The 24,779-nt window shown below is 54.6% G+C and overlaps 1 protein-coding gene across 4 annotated transcripts; it reads right to left on the bottom strand.

Annotated features, from left to right (window-relative positions):
• WNT9A (Wnt family member 9A) lies at positions 1-24,779 on the bottom strand. Of its 4 annotated transcripts, none has more exons than XM_033095799.1 (4): positions 24,582-24,779; positions 6,108-6,364; positions 4,880-5,142; positions 1-2,936 (listed from the first exon to the last, which is right to left on the bottom strand). In XM_033095799.1, exons 1-4 carry the CDS (start codon positions 24,674-24,676, stop codon positions 2,457-2,459), a joined length of 1,095 nt encoding a protein of 364 aa, XP_032951690.1. In that variant the 5' UTR covers positions 24,677-24,779; the 3' UTR covers positions 1-2,456. The 4 variants fall into 4 exon arrangements, with proteins under 4 accessions (XP_032951690.1, XP_032951691.1, XP_032951692.1 ...); XM_033095800.1 differs by having other exon boundaries at positions 4,892-5,142; XM_033095801.1 differs by having other exon boundaries at positions 6,108-6,377; positions 24,582-24,710.

Here is a 24,779-nt window from a genome sequence, read left to right as displayed (position 1 = left end):
TATAATTTAAAATACGTTTATTTAGTGTTTCCATTTATTTCTGGTTCTGTTACACAAAGCCGTTAAATAAATACATTCTCCAAGTCACTCGAGTACACACCTACTCGCTATACAGATGAGGTAGAGAAGTGGGTAGGCTCGCAGTAGAGTCTGAACAGAGAGGAGAGTTGTGTGTGAATGCCCCCTCTCCTCCCGCCTGCTAGACTTGGCCGAACCAAGCCTGGAACTCTGCACAGCCAGTGGGGAGCAGGTGGCCGGGACCCGCCTGGCCCTCAGCGTGGCTGCCTGCCCGCCCACCCCCGCGGCCCCCAGAGAGGCTGAACCTGGGGCTCTGGCCCCACCACAGATGCGTTTTCTTCTAGAGATCCTCTCCCACACGGAAGAGAAGTGTTACGGAGAGACTCTATCAACGGGAGTTGCTTCTTTGCTTAGCAAGACATTCTGATATATATTTATATATAAACAAACCAGCCAGCAGACGTTTTCAGTCTGCCTTGTTTAAAAAAATACTTTTCTTAATATTTATGATAGAGCTAAATGTGGTATTTGATTAAAAAGAAAATCCTTCCTCTGACTTGACACCTTTCCAGACCCAGTAGTGACTGGTTACAGTCTTGCCTGCCACTCCCCCTGCTCTGGGCCCCAGCAGGTGGGGGTGCACAGGGATGACTGGGATGCACCCCAGCCTACCCCACCCTGTCCAGACAGGCCTACGGGGACCCAAGGGCAGGCCCACGCCACCTGTCACCACGGAGCCCACCTGGCTCCCTTCCAGCCCCATCAGCACAGTTATTCACGGGGTGTCCTCTGAACCACAGGAGAATAAACTCTACTATTTACACTATAAAACAGGGACAAAAAGACCCACATCAACATAAATAGGTTTTCTTTTAAAAAACACAGTCCCCTGGGGTTCCTGGAGCCTCCCCAGAACTCCGAGGAATGCCCTAGCTCAGTAGTTCCCGCGTCTGCAGTGCCCACAGCCTCGGAGCTCACCCACCCAGCCAAGGACAGGCCCAGGGTAGAGGCCCCACAGCCAAGGCTGCCACTCACGCTGAGGAAGGGCACAGGGTGGAGGCCACACCCCAACCACCCACAGACTATGCCCACACACACACGGACACATGCTCACGGACATGCATGCATGCACACATCGCCCGTGCTCACACACATATGCAGAAGCACACACATGCACATGCTCACACAAGATGCATGCATCCACGTACATACATGCACACCCATGCGGACATGCCTATCTTCTCATGTACACACTTGCACATACACCACACATGCAGATGTTACACGTTCACACACAAGCATGCACATGCACACACATATCACACATACAACTCATGCACACTGCACATGCATACACACACATCCACAAGCATGCAACCACACATGCACACACGTGCACACACTCAAACCAAACCAGGTCAGTGTAGGCCATCCTTTTCCCCTTCCCGCAAAGACATCATGGCCAAGGAGAACAGCCTTCCGTTTGCCAAATCCTGGCCCCAGACGCTCTCCATCCATGTCTGTCCCCACTGTGCTTCTCCCACAGTGACAGAGCAAGCTGTGCCTTCTTTGTGAAATGAACCCTCCAAGGGGCTGGCCCTGCTCTTCTGCCCACGCACACCCCCAGGTTATCTTCTGTCACCCCTGGCCCCAAAATCTGCATTTTTAGGGCCAAAATGCAGGGTTGTGTGCCCACAGGCACCCTTCCCAGGATGACCTCTGTGGGGGCAGCCCGCCTGGACCTGGGATCTGGCTTCCGGAAGCCCTGAGGGAGCTGGCCAGACACAGCTTGCTTTAATTCTTCAAAACAACCACCACAACACCTCTCTTGACTTAGTGGTTTCAAACACAAAGCAGATCAGGCAAAGAAGTTGGGGGCGAGGTGGGGAGGAAAGGGCCCCTCCAGTCCGGAGGAGCCACAGCCTGGGACACGGCAGGGACAGAGAAAATAATTATTATATATTAGTTAAATAAAAATAACTTAGAAGTCACTGATATCACTCCAAAGAGAAGTGCTGCATGTCAGAGGGGGTAGCAGTGTCCCCACATCTGGTCGGCCAGCCGTCCCTCTCCTAGTGGTTTGACTCTGCCTAGAGCTGGTGCAGGGCAGCCCCCAGGCTGCCACACAGGCCCTATGCGGTCACGAAAGTGCACCCACGCCCCTCAGTGGGAGCCCAGGTGGTGAGGGGCACCATGACGCAGGAACTGGAGTCTCAGGAACAGACACAGCCTGGAAAGCATCAGTGCAATGCAGTCGGTCCCGGGAGGAACAAGCAAAGGGGATGCGGAGGTCAGACCAGGCCTTTCAGTGGACACAGAGGGGCAGAGACAGCCACCCAGCTTGCCCCTGGCTCCTGCCTCCCCCCCTTCCCAAATGTGCTGGGGGCACCCGGCCCGGGGCTCAGCCTGCAGGTGGCGCTGCACACACAGCCATGACGCTAGCCTTTGCAGGTGTAGACTTCCTCACGCTGGGTGCACTGTCTGCACTCCACGTAGCAGCACCAGCGCACCTGGCACTGGCAGGGCCGTGTCACCACCCGGCTCTGCGTGTTGTGGCCACGCCCACAGCAGATGCTCTCGCAGTTCTTCTCGCGGTGGCACCTGCGGCCAGCGGTGCCAGGGGAGAAGCGGCCAGCTAGGCAGAAGCTGGGCGAGTCATCCAAGTGCACGAGCTCCGGCGTGCGGGGCAGAGGGTCACCGCCAGTCCCTGTGGCCCGGCCCCGTGGCGGTGAGATGGCACCAGCCTCTCCAGCAGCCTCATTGGTGGTACTGCCCACCTTGAGCGCCGTCTCATACTTGTGCTTTAGGCGCTTGCCCACCTCATGGAAGGGTGCCAGCTGCCGCCAGCACGTCCGCACGGTGCAGGAGCCTGACACACCGTGGCACTTGCATGTGGTCTCCACTCCGGCCTTGATCACCTGGAGTGAAGGAGGGAGGGAGGGAGGTGAGCATGAGGGCCACGCCTGGCAGGACAGAGACCCTGCGGACGACCCCAGAGGGACCGAGACCAGCCCCCAGGCTGGGACCAAAACCCATGGCCCTCAGACCCAGGCACAGCCAAGGGGGCCACCACCACCCATCACCCAGGCTCCCTGGCTTGCCCCCTCAGCCCTCCCTTTTCAAGCCACAGATCCCCTAGGATAGAAGCCCCATGGCCAGCAGTGTGGCCTCCAGAGCAGCTACTACAGCACCTGTAGCCCTGTGGAGACGCTCTCTTCCTGCCCCTATGTTCCTCCTGCAAGGGCAGGGCACACTACGCTCCAGTCCTGCCATCAGCACCCCGTCAGCCAGGACCTAGCAGTCTCCTCTCTGGAGCACTGTACTCCCACTAGGCAGAACTGGCCACTGGAGTCTACAACTGAGCTGACCATGTCCCTGCCTAAGCATTGGGACCTGTTGCTACAGCAAGTACAGGTGCCACCTGACCCAACCCAGACTGGGTCCTTCCCCTCCCAGTACTTGGATGCCACCTGCAAAGCCAGGAAGTCAGGCCAACTGCCCCAGTGGGCCTCCTGATGGACTGCCCATACAGGAGTCCCTGGAGAAATGTGAGGAGGAAGGGCAGGGAGGCCCTCCCCTGTGGCCCAAGCCAGGCCTGAGCCCCCAAGAAGGGCCACCCAAGGGGACTAAGAAACATAGCTGCTCTTTGGCCAGGCAACAAGAGTCATATTTAATGACACCCTGCTCAGATTCACTGACAAGTTTAATTAAAACGCTGCTTACCCAGGCCTGGAGCTAATGGAGCACTTTTCATATTCTGACTTTTCATTTATAGCTTACAAAAAGCGAGTGCAAGGGAAAAGAGCCTTGCCTGGGGGATTTAATCTGCCCACAACCCTATCCAGAGGGTAGAAGGAGGGAGGGAGCTCCCATCCATGACTCAGAACTCCAGCTTGTCAATAAAGAGGCTAAGAGCAGGCTGGCTCTAATTCCATCCCCCAGGCTAGGGTTCCACATTCCCAGCGCTCCTTGACTGTCCCAGGCCCTAGCTAAGCCTGAGGGGCATTTGGTGGCCCAGATCACTCGGGGATTAAGGGGGCAGTGCTCCATCCACAGTGAGGACTATGGTACAGACCTGTCTCCTCCTCCAGTGGTTTGGGCCTGGAGCCAAGGGACTGCAGGGAGGGTGGACAGGAGTATGAGCCAGGTCCCCCCAGGCCCAGCTGCACCTGCAAGCCAGCAGCCCCCAGACGGGCCCAGGCAGAAGGCCAAGACATTGCTTTTCCTAAGTCTTCTAAGCTGGGTCCCCTCAGGACAGAATCCTGGCTGCAGATGAGATCCCTAAGGCAGAGGCACCCCCGCATACACTTGGGCCAGCCATACCCCAGCCCTTCCCTCAGACCCTTGGCCTGCACATTTTCCAGACTGCCTCCACCTATGTCCCTAGTGGCAGACTGCCTGCCCTCAGGTCCAGCAAGCAGCGCCCAGTCTGCCTTCCTCCTGGATAGACTGTGCCCACCATAGAGACCCTCTTAGTGGCCTTGACCACCCAGAGCCAGATGCAGATGAGCACAGACCCCCCCCAGCTCCTCCCCAACCAGCAGAAAGCCTTCCAGTTGCACTTCTCCGTGGGAGACCTAAGGACACCCTCTATGGGAGACCATGGGCACCCACCATGACAACTAGCATCTCCATCTATCTGGCAGGTAATGAGCCTTATAAGCAAGAAGACTCAAGGATCCTGGATGTCACCACATGGCTGGAACTAAAGCACAGAGGCAGCAGCCCCCACCTCTTCCCAGCCCCCCAGCAGTCTCTGAGCCGAGCCTGCCTCAGCACCACCACCACCAACACCCGCCTGTACTCCACCCTAGCCTCCCCTCCACACCCCTACCCCCGCGCCCCACCCCGCCCCGCTTGCCTTCACACCCACGAGGTTGTTGTGGAAGTCCACACGGGCGCGCAGGTCCTTGCTCGACCGCCGGCCCAGGAACTCCTTGACGAACTTGCTGCTGTACTTGAGGTTGTCCCCACAGCCGCCCCACTGCCAGGCCTCCCGGTTCTCTAGATCAGGGGCCTCATCACAGGTGCAACGCTCCATGCGGCCTGCACTGCAGGCCTTGGCCAGTGCATGCGTCAGGCCAGCAGAGGAAATGGCGTAGAGGAAGGCGGTCTCCTTGAAGCCTGTGGGGGTAGCAGGGCCAGTCAGCAGCCGCAGTAGCCCGGTCACTCTGTGCGACCAAACCACGGTATTCCTGATGAAGCCCTAAATCCCTGACAGCTGGAGGAACTTTCTGGTATTCACCATTGGGGTGGAGGGCATACCTGCCTGGGCTAACTGTGCACCTGGGGCAGGAGGCTCTCCTACATACCCCAGAAGGGAGAATCCAGAGGCACTGTGGCCATATGCCAAGACCAGAGATCCCATCCATCCGGGTCTTCCACCCATCAGAATGGCCCCAGGGGCCCTCGGGGAGCCCTGCCTGGGCCTCAGGTTCCTGTTTGTTTTGTTTTTATTAGTTTCAGGTGTACAAAACAATGTAATTGTTAGACATTTACACCCCTCACAAAGTGATAACCCCCCACCCCCAAGCTACTACCTCTGATAGCCTATGTAGTTGTTACAATTCCACTGACTCTATTCCCTATGCTGTACTCCACACCGTGAGATATGTATATGTATGTGTGTGTATATATATATATGTGTGTGTGTGTATATATGTATATATACACATACACATTATAGTTGACATAAACGAGCCCATTGAGAGGCTCAGATGAGTCCCCAGCAGCTCCCACATATGGAAGGAGACACGAGAGATGAGGCTCTGTGCTCTGGGCACCAGCTGGGCCCCTGCTACCAGTGCCTTGGCCCTGGGTCTTGGCCACTCACATGTGGCAAGAGCCATCAGAGCTGCCTGGGGCCTGTCAACGGTACCAAACGCTCCTAGTCCTGCCAGCAACTGCTCATGCATGTGTAGGGATGGGGGCGGGGCAGGAGAGTGTGGCTGGCGGAGTTGGGAGGGGCCCGGGGCAGGAGCTAGCTCCTGGGTCTTCTCCTACGCCCCCCAGCTCCTCTCCCTTGACCTCGGATCCCTTCAACAGGTGGTGCACCTGGGCCCGGCCCCCCTGCCCCGCCTTTGGCGCACCTCGCTTAAGTAGGCTGGCCCGATAGCGGCCCTCCAGGGTGCAGTTCCAGCGCTCGAAGCGGAACTGGTATTGACACTCAAGCGCACTCATGCTGACCGCCTCCACCAGCGTCTCGGCCACGCCCGGGTCCCGGCGGCACATGCGCCGCTGCTTCCGCTCCAGCTTCAGCCGGTCGCAGGCCTTGTAGTGTGCCTGCGCAGCCGCCTCGGGCTCCAGGGTCAGCGGGAGGATGGTCAGGGGCTCGCTGCCAGTCAGCCTGTGCAGAGAGGCTGGGGTGAGCACCGCCCCAGAGGAAGAGCCATCACACACACACACACACACACACACACACACACACACACACGGGAGGGCGCAGATGGCAGGGCAGGAAGGGGCGCAGGAGGCACACCTATTCCCTAGCCTGATTACCTACAGCTGAAGAAGCCCTGCTCTAGGACGCCCACCTCTGCCGTCCCCAGCTGAGGGTGGACCCTTGGGGAGGGTCCTGGCACACTCCCCAACAGCCTGCGCACATGGCCCCTTGTCCGATGGGGTCTCCCAGAAAGCCTGTGCCAGACCACGCCTCCCCCATCCAGGCCCCAGGTGATACTGGGAAGTAGGCTGGCCCGATAGCGGCCCTCCAGGGTGCAGTTCCAGCGCTCCAAGCGGAACTGGTATTGACACTCAAGCGCACTCATGCTGACCGCCTCCACCAGCGTCCGATTCTCCTGCAGCTCCACCCAAAGCCCTAGCCCACTGAATCAGTAGCCTGCCCTCTGATCTGCCTGCCCACCCCATCCCCCACCACCTGCTCCATCCAGGGACTGCTACCTTCTGTCTGCTACCTGCTCAGACCCACTGGCCTCAGTGTCCCCAGGTAGACAACTGCACATCTGGACCCTAGGCATGTCCATGTCTAGCCAAACCCAGACCCTCAGCCCTAGGGAGGGAAAGATGCTCACCTGGACAGGGGCAGGGCTCAGGGCCCCCAGGCGAGCATCTCTGGAAACAAACCCCCCACGCCAGCCCACCCATGGAAACCAGGTGTCCCCAGACACAGGAAACCCCCTCATGCCCATTCCCCCTCCTGCTGCCTCTCCAAAGGCCCCTCAGGGCACACTGGCTCTGAAAGCCACAGCTTCTGCAAAGAAAGGGAAGTGGGTGGGCCCTCTTAGAACCCCACCCTCTACCAGATCCCCAGTGGTGATGCTCTTCTGGGGACAACCAGGGTACTGCTTTTCAAAGCCTCCCTGCTCCTGCCCCCCATTACCTACCAAAGCATGGCCTCTCCCAGGCTTTGTTCTGAGGGGGGGGCCGCGTCTACTTTGCTGGGAGCCTGGCCTGGCCCCCAGACTCTGAAGGGGCAGCACCTGCCTCACCTGCTTAGGTCAGCTCCCAAGGGCAGGAAGCTCAGGGAGGAGCTAAGGGAGTATTCTGTGGGGACATCAGGGCAGAAAGCCCCTGGGTACAGATGGGAGCAGGCATGTAGGCGGGAGCAACAGGCATCCCTGCACACACAGCCTGGAAGGTGAGGCCACACAGGCCCCAGAGCAAGGATGCACCACCCCTCCCCCACCACTCCACACTCCGGTGCATTGAGAAGACCCACCTCAAGCCTGGGCCCTGCTAGCCATGTGCTCAGAGCCAGCAAACAGGGGCTGCCACTGCCTCCTGAAACCTGGGATGCCAGCAAGCAGAGCCCCAGTGGAGTTGCCACCAGCTCCAGTCCCTCAGATGTCACTGCAGGGGCGGCCCACCTCTCCCTGAATGATGCTCTGAGCCAGGAGCCCACACACACACACTCCCACCCGACCCACCCCTGTGTGCAGCCAGCATGGGTGTGGGCTGGGGTAGAACCCAAGGTCCCAAAGGCACAGGCGGGACACCGAGTGGGTGGCCCAGCGATGTGGACAGAGACAGCATGGCCTTTGGGGAGAAGGCGCCTGTGAGCTCCAAGCTGGGATGCTGAGCTAGAGAGGTGGCGGGTGAGGGAGGAAGCTAGCATGGCAGCCAGTGACCTGTGCCAACACCCCAGGGGTTAGGGCTTCATGCCCAAGGGCACAGGGACACAGTGACTGACATGGGCGGCTTCGTGGACTTCCAGGCCTTCTGCCCGAACACAGCTGCTGAGGCGGGCAGGGAACAGGCAGGGGCCCGTAGACCCCGTGCTGGAGGCCGGAAGAACCACGCTCCCCACACAAAGGCAGCTCACATGGTGGAGACTTGTCCCCAGACAGGAATGTCAACAGCTGTGCCCAGAACCGGTGCCAGGCGGCGGAAACCCTGCAGCCTCCAACCTGCACGACCCAGGCTGGATTCCCTGAGATTAACCGAGCTCCAGGCGGTGCGAAAACATTCCAGCATCCAAGAGGACCCCCTATGGTGGGGCCAATCTGGGGGGACCTGGGGCCAGGCTAGAAGATGCAGCTGTGAGTGTGAATGGGGACAGGGGTAAGACGGTGTGCCACACTGCTTCCCAGTCCAGGGAGGCCAAGGGCAAGGGTCCCCCACCTGAGCCATGCTGCTTCCCAGTCCAAGGAGGCTGAGGGCAGGGGTCCCCCCACACCCAGGGCCACCTGCATCCATACTGCCTATGTGGGTTGAGGACAAGGTTCCCACACCCACCCCATCAGGACCCCATCGTCCACAATGCACATGGGGGCTGAGGGCAGGGGTCCCTCCACCCACAGGTAGCGTGAGGCTGGAACCCTACTGTAGCCACACTGCTCTGCTCCCAAGGCCATACTCAAACCCACAGCTAACATCGTAAGAAAAATTTTTTCCTTTAAGATCAGGAACAAGACAAAGTGACCTCTCTCACTACTGTTATTCAACATGGCACTGGAAGTCCTTGCCATAGCAATCAGACAAGGCAAAGAAATAAAATACATCCAAATCAGAAAAGAAGAAGTAAAACTCATTATTTGCAGAGGACACGATACTATACTTAGAAAACATTAAAGATTCCACCAAAAAACTATTAAACTAATAAATGACTTCCATAAAGTTGCAAGATACAGAATCAATACACAGAAATCTATTACATTTCTATACACCAATAATGAATGATCAGAAGAATTAAGAAAACAATCCCATTTGCAATTGCATCAGAAAGTATAAAATACCTCAGAATAAATTTAACCAAAGAGGTGAAAGACCTGTACACTGAAAACTATACAACACTGAACAAAGAAATTGAAGACACAAATAAATGTAAGAATATACCTTGCTCATGGATTGAAAGGATTAATGTTGTTAAAATGTCCATACTACCCAAAGCAATCTACAGATTCAGTGCAATCGCTATTAAAATACCAATGGCATTCTTCTCTGAACTAGAACAAATAATCCTAAAATTTATATGGAACCATTAAAGACCCAGAATAGCCAAAGCTATCTTGAGAAAGAACAAAGAGGGAGTTATCACGCTACTTGATACCAAACTATACTACAAGGCCATAGTAATCAAGACAGTATGATACTGGCATAAAAACAGACACAGATCAATGGAACAGAATAGAGAGCCCAGAAATAAATCCATGCTTACATGGTTAACTAATCTTGACTAAGCAGGCAACAGTATGCAATGGGGTAAAGACAGTCTCTCCAATAAATGGTTCTGGGAAAACTGAACAGATACATGCGAAAAAAAAAAAAAAAAAGAAAGAAACTAAACCACTTCCTTACACTATATACAAGAATCAATGCAAAATGGATTAAGGACTTAAATGTTAGACCTGAAACTAAATATTAAACTCCTAGAAGAAAACATAGGGAGTAAACTCTTTTACACTGTTCTTAGTTAAAATATACATATATTTTATTTTTTTATTTTTTATATATATGTTTATATATATTTATATTTATATATATTTATATATATTGTATATATAGTTATACATGTATTTATATATATTTATTTTATATATATATACATATTTTTTTTTTTTTACTTTATCTCCTTGAGTCAAACAAAAGAAAAAAAAATGGGACTACATCAAACCAAAAAGTTTCTTCAAAGCAAGGAAAACTATCAACAAAACAAAAAGACATCCTACTGAATGAGAGAAGATATTTGCCAATAATATATCCAATAAGGGGTTAACATCCAAATTATATAAAGAACTCATAAATTTAACACCAAAAAATCAATACAATTAAAAAATGGGCAAAGGACCTGAGTAGACATTTCTCCAAAGAGGACATACAGATGGCCAAATGACATATGAAAAGATGCTCAACGTCACAATCAGAAAAATGAAAATAAAACCACAATGAGATATCACCTCACACTTGTCAGAATGGCCATCATCAATAAATCAACAAACAAGTGTTGGTGAGGATGTGAAGAAAAGGGAACCCTCGTGCACTGTTGGTAGGAGTGCAAACTGGTGCAGCCGCTATGGAAAACAGTATGGAGATTCCTCAAAAAATTAAAAATAAAGCTGCCATATGATCCAGCAATTCCACTTTTGGGTATTTATCCAAAGAAAACAAAAATACTAATTTGAAAAGATATATGCACCTTTCATTATTACTGGCAATACGGAAGCAACCTAGATGTCCATCAACAGATAAAAAGAAGGAATAGTACATACATACAATGGAATATTATTCAGCAATAAAAAAGAATGAAATCTTGACATTTGAGACAACATGGATGGACCTAGCAGGCATTATGCTAAGTGAAATATTATACTAAGTCAGACAGAGAAAGACAAATATCATATGATCTCACTTATATGTAGAATCTTAAAACAAAACAAAATGTATTAATAAACAAAATAAAAACAGACCCATGATATAGAGAACAAGCTGATGGTTGCCAAAGGGGAAGGGGTGAGAGACAGAAAAAAGTAATAATAATAAAATAGCCAAAGCAACTTTAAAAAAAAAAGGAAGAACAAAGCTGTAGGGCTAACAACACTACCTGATTTCAAGACTCATTATAAAGCTCAGTAACCAAGAAAGTATGGTGTTGGTGTCAACATAGACAAATAAAGAAACAAAATACAGAATCCCAGAAATACACCCATACATACATGGGAAACAGATTTTTTTAAAAAATAAATGTGCAAAGGCAACTTAGTGCAGAAAGAATAATCTTTTCAATAAATGGTACTGGAGCAATTAGATAGCCATATGCAAATAAATAAATAACTTTGATTCACACTTTGTACTATATACAAATATTAACATAGTAACTCAATATGGATGGCAGAAAATTGTAGACCTAAATCTAAAACCTAAAACTTTAGTACTTCTAAAAGAAAACAACAAAAGACAAAAGGGATACAAGGAGCAGAAGGCCTTATGCTCAGGAGTTTTTGAGTCCCTCCCTGCCAAGGTCAGAGGGAACCACTGCCCAATGCTCTCAGTGACCACGGTGGACACAAACATCCTGCAGAAAGGGTAGGAGTCCACCACCCCACCTTACCCCGGCCCAGGGATGGCTACCTTTACATTCTCTTCATGGTGTCTTCCCATAAACAAAAGTTCTTAACTTTATTGTACCTCCATTTTCAGCCTTCTCCTGTCTGTGTTATTTCTATCTCATTTTAGAAACCCACCCACACTCCAATGTCACGAATACAGTACCCAAAATATATCCTCCAAAAGGTCCCTGTCTTGCTGTGCACCACCACCAGGAAGTGGGGACGCTCTGCCTTGTCATGTGCTCTCCACATGCCCAAACTCACAAGGGAGACGAGGGCGCCCTGAAGGCTGGCCGAGCACTACAAGGCCAAAAACGGCATCAGCATGCCCACAGAGCCAGACCGCTCGCACTATACCAGAAAGACTACCATCTTGCTTGAGGATCTGTTAAGATAGCTGGTATCACCCCCATTCAGGCAAGAATAACAGCAGGTGTCCCTGTCTACTCCTGGTTTTAAAGGGAAGCTTTTGCCATTACACCCTTAAGCATGAGGTTTGCCAAGTGTCTTCTACTTGCCCTGTATCACGTTAAAGACATTCCCGCTGCTTTTTGTTTGCTAAGAGCTTTTTTAAAATCATAAATGGATGAACTTCATCCCTGCACCTCTCGGTACATGATTTTTCTCCTTTGATCTGATCTGCTAAATGTGGGAATTCCCACACTGGACACCAAGTGATCCTGAGTGATGGGTTTTAATGGTTGCTGTGTGTGCGCCCTTTGCATCTGTGTTTGTAATTTTCTTCTCTGTGCTCTTGCTGCTGAGTTTAGGTGCTTTAGCAAGTGTTCCTTTTAAAATTTCCTGAAAAAGTGCATCAGATTAGAATCATGTCTTCTTAACTATTCAGTAGAACTTGCAGTGTCTTCCTAACTATTTGAAAGAACTTGCCATGACGCCATGCAAGCTGACCTTTCCTTGGTGGAAAAATTTCCTTTCTGACCCAATTTCTCTCCTTTTTTTCTAAACAACTTCATCAAGATATAATCCATGTACCACAGAATTTAAAGTGCACAACTCAGTGTTTTGTAGGATATTCACAGATATGGGCAAACACCACTATTAGGACAGGGATCTCCAGTTCTCTGCCATTGTTACTAAATGCTATCGTTAACTGTTAAAATGTAGCACAGTATTTTGCAGATGCAGCTGTAAACAGGATGAGTTTGACAGAACCCAACCCATATATATAGCCAACTGCAAAGAAGAAATCATGTAATTAACCAAATAGTGTACAAGCAATGGCTAAGCCTCTTCCAAAAGATAGAACTTAGGGTGTGAATCCCGGCTCCTTTACTTGTTGCAAGTAAATAAAACTACTTAACAACAACCACTTTTCATTCTTGAATGGAACACCCCAAGCAGCAAACCCCTTGAGTTTGGAAACACCACCACAGTCAATTTTAGGATATTTTCATGGCCTCAAAAAGAAACGCCATACCCTTTAGCAATCAACTTCCACCCCCTTCTTCAGCCCCTGGCAACCACTAACCCACTTCCTGTCTCTGTGGATTTGTCTGTCCTGGAGGCTTCATATAATGGAATCACACACTGTGTAGCCATCTGTGTCTGGCTTCACTCACTGAGCATGTTTTCAAGATCCATCTAAGTTGTAGCCATGTCAATGCTTCACTCTTTTTCATTTTCAAATAACGTTCCACTGTAAGATGGAGCACATTCTGTTTTGTCTTCAGCTGATGGACATATGAGGTGTTCACTCTTTAGCTCTTATGTACAATGCTACTGTGACCACTCACGTACGAATTGGTGCGTGAACATGTTTCATTTCTCGTGGGTATGTCCCCAGTGGAACTGCTTGGTCACAGAAGAAATCCATGTTTAATTATCCAAGGAACTGCCAAAGGGTTTCCACAGCAGCCTCACTACTTACATTCCAATGACCTGATTTCTTTACTTACTGTGGTATTAGTCGACATTTCTCTATCTTGAGTCTGTTTCTGTTACTTTTCTGGTTTTCTCCATTCCCTCTGAATTTTCAGTTTTATTGGCCTGAAACTCTTCATTACGTTCCCTTGCTTTTTTCTGTAGACTCTGTGTGATGTTCCCCAGAGCAGGACACATGCGAGCCGCCTCCTTGCGGTCTCCTCAGCATTTCCAAGACCTTCTTCACAGAAACAGGTCTGTTCATCTCTAATGCATGTTTGTTTTTTATTTTGTTAATTTCTGTACTACTACTTTATTCCTTCTTTGGGTTTAGCTAAACTGTTCTCCTTCTCACCGCTGTGACAGATGCTGTCTCGTCATCGTTGGTATCTAGTTAGTATATTAGCTAATAGGCCAAGGGTTGATAGGAGGGTGGAGTTAAAGAGAAATCACATTACGAGGCCGGGAGTTAGAAGAAGGGCGGGTAGGCTCCTGCGAGTGGTCAAGACCTGGGGTTAGCCACGTGGCACGCGTGGGCCCGGGGGCTGTTAGGTGTTGTCGTGTAGGTAGAGGCTGACTAGCAGGGTGAAGATGCAGGCTTGCATTAGGGCGACAGCGAATTCTAAGATTGTTAGTAGGATGAGAATAATAAATGTAATGAAGGCGGTAGCTGTGCTAATGCTTAGCAGGGCTAGTGTGGCACCACCGATTAGGTGGATTAGGAGGTGTCCGGCGGTGATGTCCTTGCTCAGGGCTCTCAAGCTTCTCTCCACTTCTGAACTATGCATGTAAGCTGCCACTGTCACTGCTTCAGTCTCTCCAGAACGGTACCCTCAGGACACCAAGGAAGAGCTTGGGCCGCAGCCTCAGGTCACTGTGCACAGCCTGGGTCATAGCTCAGGCGGTTATATTGAACTTCGCCACAGTGCGTCCTTTACTCTCATTTCCCTCCTCCTCTTATGGCCCACCGAGTGGGTGTGTTCTCTCCCCATCCTCTTCCGCTCTCTCCTTACGTCCTGCGTCTCTCACACATAGCCTGTAATGTAATGTTAATTTATGTGCAACTATTTGATTCCTTCTTTGGAATAGAGGAGGACCCGACTACAACCCTGTCACCTCAGCTTTATGCCCGAGGCCTTAATTCATCCTTTCTACTGGCCATGCCTGTTTTCTTTCTTTTTCTCCTCTCTAGCCCCCGTTATTATTATTATTATTATTATTATTATTATTATTATTATTATTCCATTCTGTCTTTGTAATTTGAAGTTTTACCGTTTCACAGATACCCTCAAATTGCTCGACTCTGTAACTTACCCACATGAGGCACCGTCAGCACTGTCCCCTCTGGGCAATAGGAGGCCTGAGAGCCAACCACTTCGCTGGGCTGTATGCTGCTGTGTATTCAGTTCTCCTTTGAGGACCTGACAAGAGGTTGTTCAGTGCTGCCTATCTCCGCTTCAGGCAACTGTTGCTTCACTTCATTTGTTCCCACGTCCGGAGGGCAGCAGGGCTATGGCCAGGCCTGAGCTGTGCATCTGGGTTCCTTCAGAGTAACTCTCAGTGTCTCTGAAAATGTCTGTATGTCACCTCACTCTGGACAGATATTTTCTTTCACACACTGAGTGGACTGTCTGATGGTGACTACTTCATGATTCTGTCCCCGGTGTTTCTCACTTCCAAGTCATTACGTTCTGGCATGAGTGTTCATGCTTTAGCTTGGGGAGGCACGGGGCCTCTTGGATCCCTTTGATTGCTCCCAGCAGTTTCAGGAAATTGTTGGCCATTCTCTCCAGACACCACCCTGTCCCCACCTCCGGGGCCCCTTGTGAAGACACAGGGCCTTGGCTCTGCCCCAGGTCTCTCGCCCTGTGTTCTGTGTGTCTCCTACCCATGCTCCACCCCAGTAATTTCTCCTGATCTACCTCCAGTTTGCTAATTCTATTCATCGGTTTCTAATCTGCTTTCAAATCAGTCTATTACTCACATTTTTCCCCAGTTCTACTTGGCTTGCTGAGTCTGTCCATGTGTCTCATTCCTTGCAGACAGTGAGACCTGCTTCGTGCTGTACACTGATCTTCATGCTGTACAATGACCTGCTGCCATTGTTTGGGCAGAGCCTTGGTTCCATTTCCATGTGTACCCAATGGTCCCAGACCCTACTTGTCACCACACTTCAGAAACTGTTTGCAGAAATAATCTGAAGCAGAGGATAAGAGGACCCAAATTCACGTCCACCCAGAACCACCAAATGTGACCTTCTTTAGAATAAGGGTGTTTGCAGATGCTATCAGAATAAGGATCCTGAGACAAGATTGTCCTGGATTAAGTCCCATGCTGCCGAGGGCCCACCCCGCTGACTTCCTGCAGCAGCTCTGCAGAGACCCCACCCCAGCCCCACAGAGAGCAGGAAAGAACCTGTGGCAAACAGAGAAAGTCTGGGGACACCCATGCCTCTCTGAGGGCCAGGCTTAAGGCTGTCATGCAGATGCTTGGAGACAGGAGCCACCCCTCTGAGCATCCTGTCACACCTGCCCCCAAGGGCAGCCAGGTGGCAAATGGGGGGTGGGGGTATCTAGTTAGTATATTAGCTAACAGGAGGGTGGAGTTAAAGAGAAATCACATTACGAGGCCGGGTGTTAGAAGAAGGGCGGGTAGGCTCCTGCGAGTGGTCAAGGCCTGGGGTTAGACACGTGGCACGCGTGGGCCCGGGGGCTGTTAGGTGTTGTCGTGTAGGTAGAGGCTGACTAGCAGGGTGAAGACGCAGGCTTGCATTAGGGCGACAGTGGGGGTACAGGTGTGGCCTAGGCGGGGGCTGCAGGCGCCCTTGTCCTTGGGGTCCCCATCCTGAATGGCCCAGCCAAGACCAGCCCACCTGCCCAGTGCCTCCACTCCGAGTGCCTCGTTCTTTCCTGATGGGGGTTGAGGGGGCAACAGATTCTGATAGCCCTTCCTCCCGCCAACAAGCCTGGCCACCCCAAGGGCCACCCTGCCCGCAAACCCAGCTCCCCAGGCATGGGGAGCCGAGACCCTGAGTTGGGCGGAGGGGAAGAGGCTGGAGTTCCAGAAGCCACAGTGCCCTGCCAAGGAAACCTCAGCCCCACCAGACGGCGTTTAATTTCTGTGTGAATCAAATTCAAAACAAATTCCAGCGCTGAGACACTGGTTCTGAGATTAACCCTCTGTTCTCCCACAGCTTGCAGCCTCCCACCCAGCACATACATGGCAGGGACAAGGGTGGGGTGGACGCAGACACTGAGGGGGTCTGGGGTCTTTCGAGGTTTCCACCGTCACTCGTGCCCACTATACCAAGGAGGCCAGGGCAGGAGGATGTGGACAGGAGGGCAGCCCCACACAGACAGGCTGCTCACGCTGGGGCAGGGACATCATATCAACGTGACTGTCACCTCCGTCGTCTGGGAGAGCTGCCAGACCCTGGCTTCCCCACCTAACAGGGCCCCAGTATTCAAGAGCCTAAACAGTTATCAGTCAGCCTCCAGGTCTGTCACTGACCAGCCGCCCGAGTGGAGCTCCTCACCTGGCCACCCTGGGGGTCAACTGGCAGGCATAGGACTCAGCAAACTCCAAGACAGTGGGACCCACCAGATGGCGTTTCATTTCTGTGTGAACCAAATTCAAAACAAATTCCAGCGCTGAGACACTGGTTCTGAAATGCCTAAGAAGGATGGCCCCATCCACCCTCAGTGGCCCCCAGAGCAAACAGCCTGCAGAACCCCCAGGCCCTGTGGGCTACCAGCTGACTGGCCCGTCTTCAGAGCAGGAAGTGGGCGGGGCAATGGGGGGTCCTGTGGGATCCTAGCTTCACTGATGGCTGCGAGGAGAAGATAGGCAGTGGTGGCTTCACGGAGGAACCAGAGCAGCCAGGCCACCTCTGTGTCCCAGTCACCGCTCCCCAGGACTCACAGGTTGCCACAGACCTACAGGGATGTCACACGAAGGGACAGGCAGGACGCCAGCAAGGCTCTCAGAGAGCCACGGGGGGGGGGGGGGGGAACCTCGTCTCGGCCGCCACAGAATCCCTTCGATGACTAGCTTCCTTCCTGGGGCTGGCTTACCAGGTGCTGGGCACAGACAGGGTGGCCGGGGCTGGGAGGGAGTGGCTGTGACACGCTCTGGTCTGGAGCCCTTGGCAGCTTCTCCTCACGGGCCAGACCACTTCCCTGGCCGCGTCTACCTCAGGTATCGCTAAGAAAAACAAACGCAGCTTGAGGCTTGCCTTTTTCCATTCCCTCGTCCGGCTGCCGGTCTCGAGGTACAGGGCCTGCCAGCTGGGCGGCCGGGCTTCCTCCTGCGGCCAGAGGCACCAGGCCAACAGAGAACCACTGGGAGGGGCAGAGGAGGACGAGGGCTGGTCCGTGGGTCACAGAGCCTGGCGGCCTAGTGCCACCCAGGTTGGGGCCTGCCCTTCTACAGAGGCCTCAGCACAGCCACCTGCCAAGCAAACTGGCCCAGCCCACTGCCATCCCTTAATGATCAGCCCTCACCAGAAAGCAGGCTGGTCATCACCCAGCCCAGGCCACAGCACAGCCTCGGCCAGCACAGCCCCGAACGCTTGCCTCACACCTGGGCCCTGGGGACTCCAAGGGCTCCTCTGCTCCTCAGCACAGTGCCCACGCCGCCTGCAATGCCAGCATCCAGGTCGGTGGTCTGCTGCACCTGGCCCACTGTCTGTGCACCTGAGGCCAGCAGGTGTGTGTAGCAAGCAGATGTCAGGGCCAGGGGTAGTGGAGGCTGGCCTGCCTGGTGAATGTCTTGGATCCCACAGCAGGGCCAGGGAGTAGAGGGATGAAGAGACCCCAATGGGCCTCGGGCAGCCAGCCCAGTAGTTTGGAAGAGACCCCATAAGGGACCACCCTCCTGGCCTCCCCAGAGGTGAGCTACAGCTACAATAAAGAGTGACGCTACTAGTCTGTCCTCTGGCTTCCTGGAAGAGGTGACAGCTGAGGCCACCCTGGAGCATGGCGGCCCTGCTCCCTACCTACCTCTCCTCCAAGCGGGGCCTGGTCTTGCCCACTTCCCAGACAACTGCACCTCCTCCAAAACCCCCCGCAGCCCGCTGAGCCGGGTGGGCACTGCAGGGGCACCCACTGCTCACATTGACAATACACAAAGGACCCAGTGCCCCCCCAGACCAGGATTAAGGGGGCCAAGTGCCGGCCTCTGACAGGTGTCGTTTTTCTGCAGCCAGGAGAACCAAGCCAGGCCCTTATCAGCTCATCGCTCCTCCCGAGTCCAGGGCCCACGACCCACAGGGAGGAATCGTGTATGCACATTCTTTCCCAGGAGAAAAGCTACCCACACACTTCTCCTATTGTCCTCGACATTGAGAGGCCCCTGGGCAGGCGGCAGGCGGTTCCCTTGGCTGGGGCCACCCTGGAGCCAGGGCAGGGTCCCGCTGGTGCCCGAGGTCCTGGAGTCGTCAGGGCCACAGTAGCCAGGACAGGAGCAAGATTAGGCCAGCTGTCTCCGCCCCCCGCCCTTGGCCCCCCCATCCAGACGGCCGCCGGCTGTGGCAAGACGTCTGCTCACACAGCTGAGGGAGCCAGGTGGCTGTGGCTTCCTCCTCACCTCAAGCCCAGTGCAAAGCCTGTGCACAGCTCCACCGCTTGTCACGAGGTCCAGCCCAGAGCCCCATCCTGGCCCCAGGCTCCCACCTGCCTCTATCTGGTCTCTGTATAGGGGGGCCAGGGCAGAGCTCCCAAAGACCTGTGGAAGGGGACCAGGGCAAGCTGGGGCTGGCAGGGTGGGATTCCATGGCCCCCCCAAAGCAGACTGGCCAGGGACAGACACTGGAGACCAAAGATGCAGGAGGCAGCCAGTCTCCCCAAGGGATCCCCTTGGTCTGCCCACCTACTCCTCCCACATGCCTCCCCACTTCTGACCCTGACCCACAGGTTGGGAGGCCAAGTCACCTTAGTCCCTCAGCTGGCCTCGGGAGTCCTGAGCCACGAGCATTGGCAGAATCCCCCCTCCTTTCCAGGCTGGAAGCCAGGCCCCTCCACAAACCACCCTCCATCCTTCCTTGACCTGACTGACACAGCCCCCAAGGCCATGGCCCCAGCCCTTCACCCTCCTTGCTTGCTGCTCAGAGGTCTCACTCACAGGCCACATTTAAGGGGCCTCAATGGTCTCCCTGTAGCCACTCAACTGCCCTAGACACAGCGATAAGGCCCCTTGCCTGGGCCTCCTCCCCCTCAGCTCCTGGTGCAAGACCACCCCCTCCCAACCCCCTGGGATACACTCTGCTTTCCGTGTTCTCCCCCCAATGCTGGATCCAGCACGGCTGTCCTGAGGTGGGTCTCTGTGGACAGCATCCGCCTGTCGCCCAAACTCTTGCCTGCTCAGCTGCAGGGACCATCACCCCTGGTCCCTGGGCGGGAAGTCACTGAGGACCCCTCCCTCACCACCAGCCCCTCCCTGGTCACCCACAGGTGAGCCTGCGCCCCCAGCCCCACAGACAGCCCCCTGTGCCCTGCTGACTGTCCCATTCGCTCAGCAGCACCCCGTCTTACCCCTTGTCCCCTCACAGGCCCATCACGCAGCCTCAGCATGCTACACCAGGATCACTCCTCCAACCCCAGGAAACTGCCCTCTCTCTCCTTTCCAGGGACCAGCTGAACACCCCACCTCCAAGCAGCCAGCAGGCATATGGCCATATGAGCCCCCCAGTTGGGCCCCAGGCTGGGTACACGGAGAAACAGAGAGAGCCATCAGCTCCCTGACACCACACCCACGTCACCCGTGACAGCAGACCCTCCAGGGCAGCCTCCTCAGCCAGGTCCCCCACCAGGCTCCCACACCAGGCTCTAATAAATGAACGACCACCTGCACCCTGACTCCCCACAAAGTCAGGCCGAGTGCCTGTGCAGGGACAACAGCATGCTGACTCACGGGTCATGAAACCAGGCTCTCCTCGGTCCAAGAAAGATTCAAACTATATAGAGCTCTTACAACTCAACAACAAAAAGAGAAAACCAAAAACTGGGCAAAGGAACAGGAAAGACATTTCTCCAAAGAAGACATACAGATGTTCAATAAGCCTATGAAAAGGTGTCACTTCACCATTCACCCAGGGACTTGCAAACAAAAACCACAGCGAGAAAGCACTCACACCCATCAAGATGGCTGGAATAAGAAATTTTAAAAAAATCAAAATTGTAAAACCAGAGAATAACAAATGTTGACAAGGATGTGGGGAAACTGGAGCCCTATCTACGTACTGCAGGTGAGAGTGTAAGATGGTACAGCCACTGTGGAAAATAGTTTGGTGATTTCTCAAAATATTAAACAGAATTATCATGTGACCCAGCAATTCTACTTTTGGTGTATACCCAGAAGAATTGAAAACATATGTCCACAAAAAATTGTACACAAATGTTCACAGCAGCATTACTCACAATAGCAAAGTGGTAGGAACAATTCAAATATCAACTGATAAACGGATGAGAAAACCTGCATTATGTCCATCCCACCGAACCGCAGTCACAAAAAGGGACGAAGCACTGATTCAAGCTACAGCACGGATGAGTATTGAAAATGTTATGCTAGGTGAAACAAGCCAGACACAAAAGACCACATATCGTATGATTGCGTTTATATGTCACATCCAGAACAGGCAAATCCAGAAGACAGAAAGTGGATTAGTGGTTGCCAGGGGCTGGGGGAAGGGGATGGGATATGAGGTTTCTGGGATGATGAAAATATTCTGGAACTAGATAGTGGTGCTGGCTGCACAACCTTGTGGATGTACTAAAAACCACTGAACTGTATGCTTTAACAGGGTGAATTTACAGGATATGAATTATATTTCAATAACAAAGAGCCTCAGCCCTAAATCCCACTTGGCCCCCCATTCACAGTGATCCAGAGCGCCTTGGCTGCCTTTCAGACCATCTCTGAGCACCCCTCACGTGCTGATGTCTGCCCTGGGTGCGTGAGCCCTCAGTGCCATGTCAGGTGCTGCCTCCTCCAGGCAGGCCTCAGGCTGCCTGGCCTGGAGAGGCAAGACCAGCCTATAGACCTCATGGCAAGTCCCCACTCCCCTAAGCTAGTCTATAAGTGCTTCCTAAAGAATGTAGGGTGCTGGAGCCAATACCACGAAAGAGTGTCAGGACTCATAATGCCCCCTTCCTACTTCTTTTGAAGGATAACCACATTGGGAGTCTCGGGTCTCTGCTTGCCTGGGGCAGACCCGATATGCAGGTGTAGTGGCCTCAGTGGGGACCTCCGCTGGGGGCTGGCACACAGGGATCTCTAAGAAAAGGGCGGCAAGGTGCCCAGGTGCCAGGCAAGGTTCCCAACAAGCCCAGACCCGGCCCCAGCTCCATGCTCAGGGAGCACCAGGGCCTTTGCCCCGGGGTCTGGAATGTCCCTTCCTGAGCAGGTTTCAGAACACACCTGAGGATAATGCCAGGAGAGGGTCCAGGTGCTTGCGAGCCCCACCATCCAAGGCAGGCCAAAGCTTTCAGCCCACCCAAGTCCGTAAGTCTGTATCCCCAACTCGCCAAGAGACCTTAGGCAGCCCTCCTGCTGGGAGCCAGCCTCCCCCTCCTTCCAAGAGGGCACTGGGCCAAGCCGTCTAGCCCCCCTCCACCCCCCAGCACAGGCATCTCCACAGCCCCAGGAGAACCAGATGGAAACGCCACCTGCTAATCACGGGAAGAGAGGAGAGCCTGTGGGCCGCCTAGAGGGTCCTGCCTAGTGGCCAGAGGCCAGAGGAGGGCAGCAGGAGCAGGGTTCTGGCTGGAGGGTTGGGTTGCAGCCTCAGGGAGGGGGCAGGGAGGGCTCCTGCCGCCCACGTGACCCTCCCCCAGGCCAGCCTCTCCTGGTTTCTGGGCTGTAACTGGAGCTGCCCTGCCTGCGAGCCTCCGTGCCAGGCAGAGATTTCGGAGAGGGGGAAGGGAGAAGAGGGCCTGGATCAGGTCCTTCCTCCTGCTCCCTCTGCCCTGCCCACCACACAGAGAGGCCCCCTGGCTTCAGCCTGGCCCTGCCTGCCTTGAGCCATCTCTTCCTCCCTCTCCTTCTGTCTCCTGCCCCTTTGCTGGGCCAAGAGAAAGGACCCCAGAACCGCCCCAGTGGTCACGGTGGGCCAAAGAGGCAGGCCTCCACACACAGCAGCGTAGTGCTGAGCCTGTGTCACCTCCTCTCTTCCCAGGCCTGGCCCCACCTAGGGAATCGACTCCAGTGCCTGACACTGTGGTGAGGTGCATGCTGAGAACGGACCCGCTAGCACACAGTCCTCCCTCCTCTGCCTGTGCAGCTGGGACCGGGATCCTCCCGCCCCGGGGCCTGCATCCACCAGAGTCCTGACTCTCTTGCCTGGTGCCAGGGGTGTCTGTGACCCCAGGGCAGCACATCTGCCTCCTAGGAGCCTCACTTGATGGGGCCTTTGGGGCCAAAGCAGGACAAGAGGGCTGGCTAGAAGAGCCACAGGGGTGCCAAGATTTCCCCACATGCCATGTGCCCACAGGGACTTCTTCCCTGAGGGAGCTAAAGCACTGACACTAACCACTCAAAGGCGTCCCCAAAGGTGCACAGCGCAGGGAGAGCAAAGACGGATGCTGGGGGACGGAGGACGCAGCTGGGAACCAGGACACCAGCTTCCCCTGGATCTGACCTACCCTGGGGAAGAGTGGGGTGGCAGCAGCAGAGACTCCCAGCACAGCAGAGCATAGCGGGTGCGGTACATGCAGACCAGCCTAGGGTGTGTCTGGAGCCTGGGGAACAGACCTGAGGCTGGGCCTGAACAGCAAGAAGGCACAGCTGGCTGACAGGCTGCTGTGACTCACCCGTGGACCTGCGGCCAGTCGGCCATCCTCTGACCCTCCCTCTGCCCGTGAGGGCGAGGTGAAGGCTGCACAGATGGCGTACAGGAGCGTGCCAGCCTCCACACAGCCTGGGCCCCAGGAGGGCCAGACCCACAGGCAGCCAGGAGAGGGCTGTGGGGTGGGAGCTCCAGGGAAGGAGACACGAAGCTGACCCTGGAAGACAACCCAGGAGAAAGGAACAGAAGGACAAGGGGAGGGGGGAAGAAAAACACAAAGGGAAAGTTTCCCATGAAAATATTTTATTTTCTTTGAGAACAGGATACACCTGCAGGGCTCCTCGCCCAGTCGGCCTCTCCCCGCCCTGGCGGTGCCACATTTCTGGACCAACAGGGCCCTCTGCCGGCCAGGCCGCCGCCCGCCGGCGCGGGGGCCAGGGGCTAAGGAACAGGTGACGGCAGAGGGCGGCGGCCCCGGCACGGCCGCAGGACGGCCAGGACAGGGGCCGGAGCGTGAGTGGGCCGCGGCTCCAGGGTCGGCGCCGGGTAAGAAGTGGGGAGGCTGGGGAGAGCAGGAGGGCTGCCTGCACGGTGCCACCGCGAACCTCAGTGTGCCCATTTGCGTAGCGAAGCGAGGGTCCCCAAAGGTCGCTGGGCTGGATATCCCCGATATAGGAGCAAGGGGCAAGGGCGGGCAGGAAGGAACGGCGGAGAGGGACGCGCCAACACCACGCACATTGCTGCCGCGGAGAAGCGCGCCAGGCAGCGACCCCCGAGAAAGCAGGCGGCGGCATTCACGGCCCCACCGGGCCCTGCGCTCCCGGCGGCTCCGGGTCCCACAGACGCGCTCTCGCGGGCCGGGGCCCGAGCGAACGTCAGAAGCAAAGCGCAAGAAAAATAAATTCCTCCAGCTTGAAGTTGGTTTTTTTTTTTCCTTTGGGGCTCAGTGAAAGGAACATCTGGATTTTGTACGTATTTTTTTGTTGTTGTTAAATTAACTTCTCGAGGAGAGAAAGGAGGGGGAAGCTGCAAGGGGGGGTGGGCAGGAGCCGGGAGGCTCCAGCCGTTTGGCAAGAATTCGGCGGCCTAAGGGACACAGGACCAGAGCTTGGTCCCCGAGCTCCAGGGAGCCCAGCGCTCGGCTGCGGTCTCGGCAGCAGCGACGACGACTCCGGAGTCACGGAGGACCGCAGTCCCACGCCAGCCCGTCGGGTACGCGGGGCCCTCTCCCAGTGCTCACGGACCGAGCGACGCGCGCACCGCAAACAAACAGATCCAGGCAACCCCGCGGCCCCAGCCAGCCCTGCCCCACGCAACCGGCCCGCGCACCTGGTCTCCCCCGCCCCCGCGCCGCTTCGTCCCGGGCCCGCCCGCCCGCCGGGCCGCCAGGCACCTACCCGAAGTAGGCGGCCGAGGGGCGCAGCGCAGCGAGCAGCAGCGTCAGCGCGAAGGCCGCGGCCAGCCAGCGCGCCAGCAGGGGCCCATCCAGCATCTTGCCGCGCCTCGGCGGCTGACCATCGCGCTCCTGGCCCCGCGCAGGGCGCCCCGCGGCCACCGCCCTCTTATAGCGCCCGGAGCGCCAGGCCGGGGGCGGG

The sequence above is a fragment of the Rhinolophus ferrumequinum genome, chromosome 24, assembly GCF_004115265.2.
Source record: "Rhinolophus ferrumequinum isolate MPI-CBG mRhiFer1 chromosome 24, mRhiFer1_v1.p, whole genome shotgun sequence".
Taxonomy (NCBI): domain Eukaryota; kingdom Metazoa; phylum Chordata; class Mammalia; order Chiroptera; family Rhinolophidae; genus Rhinolophus; species Rhinolophus ferrumequinum.
Note: the sequence above shows the minus strand (reverse complement) of the source record. Positions and strands in the feature narration are given on the sequence as shown.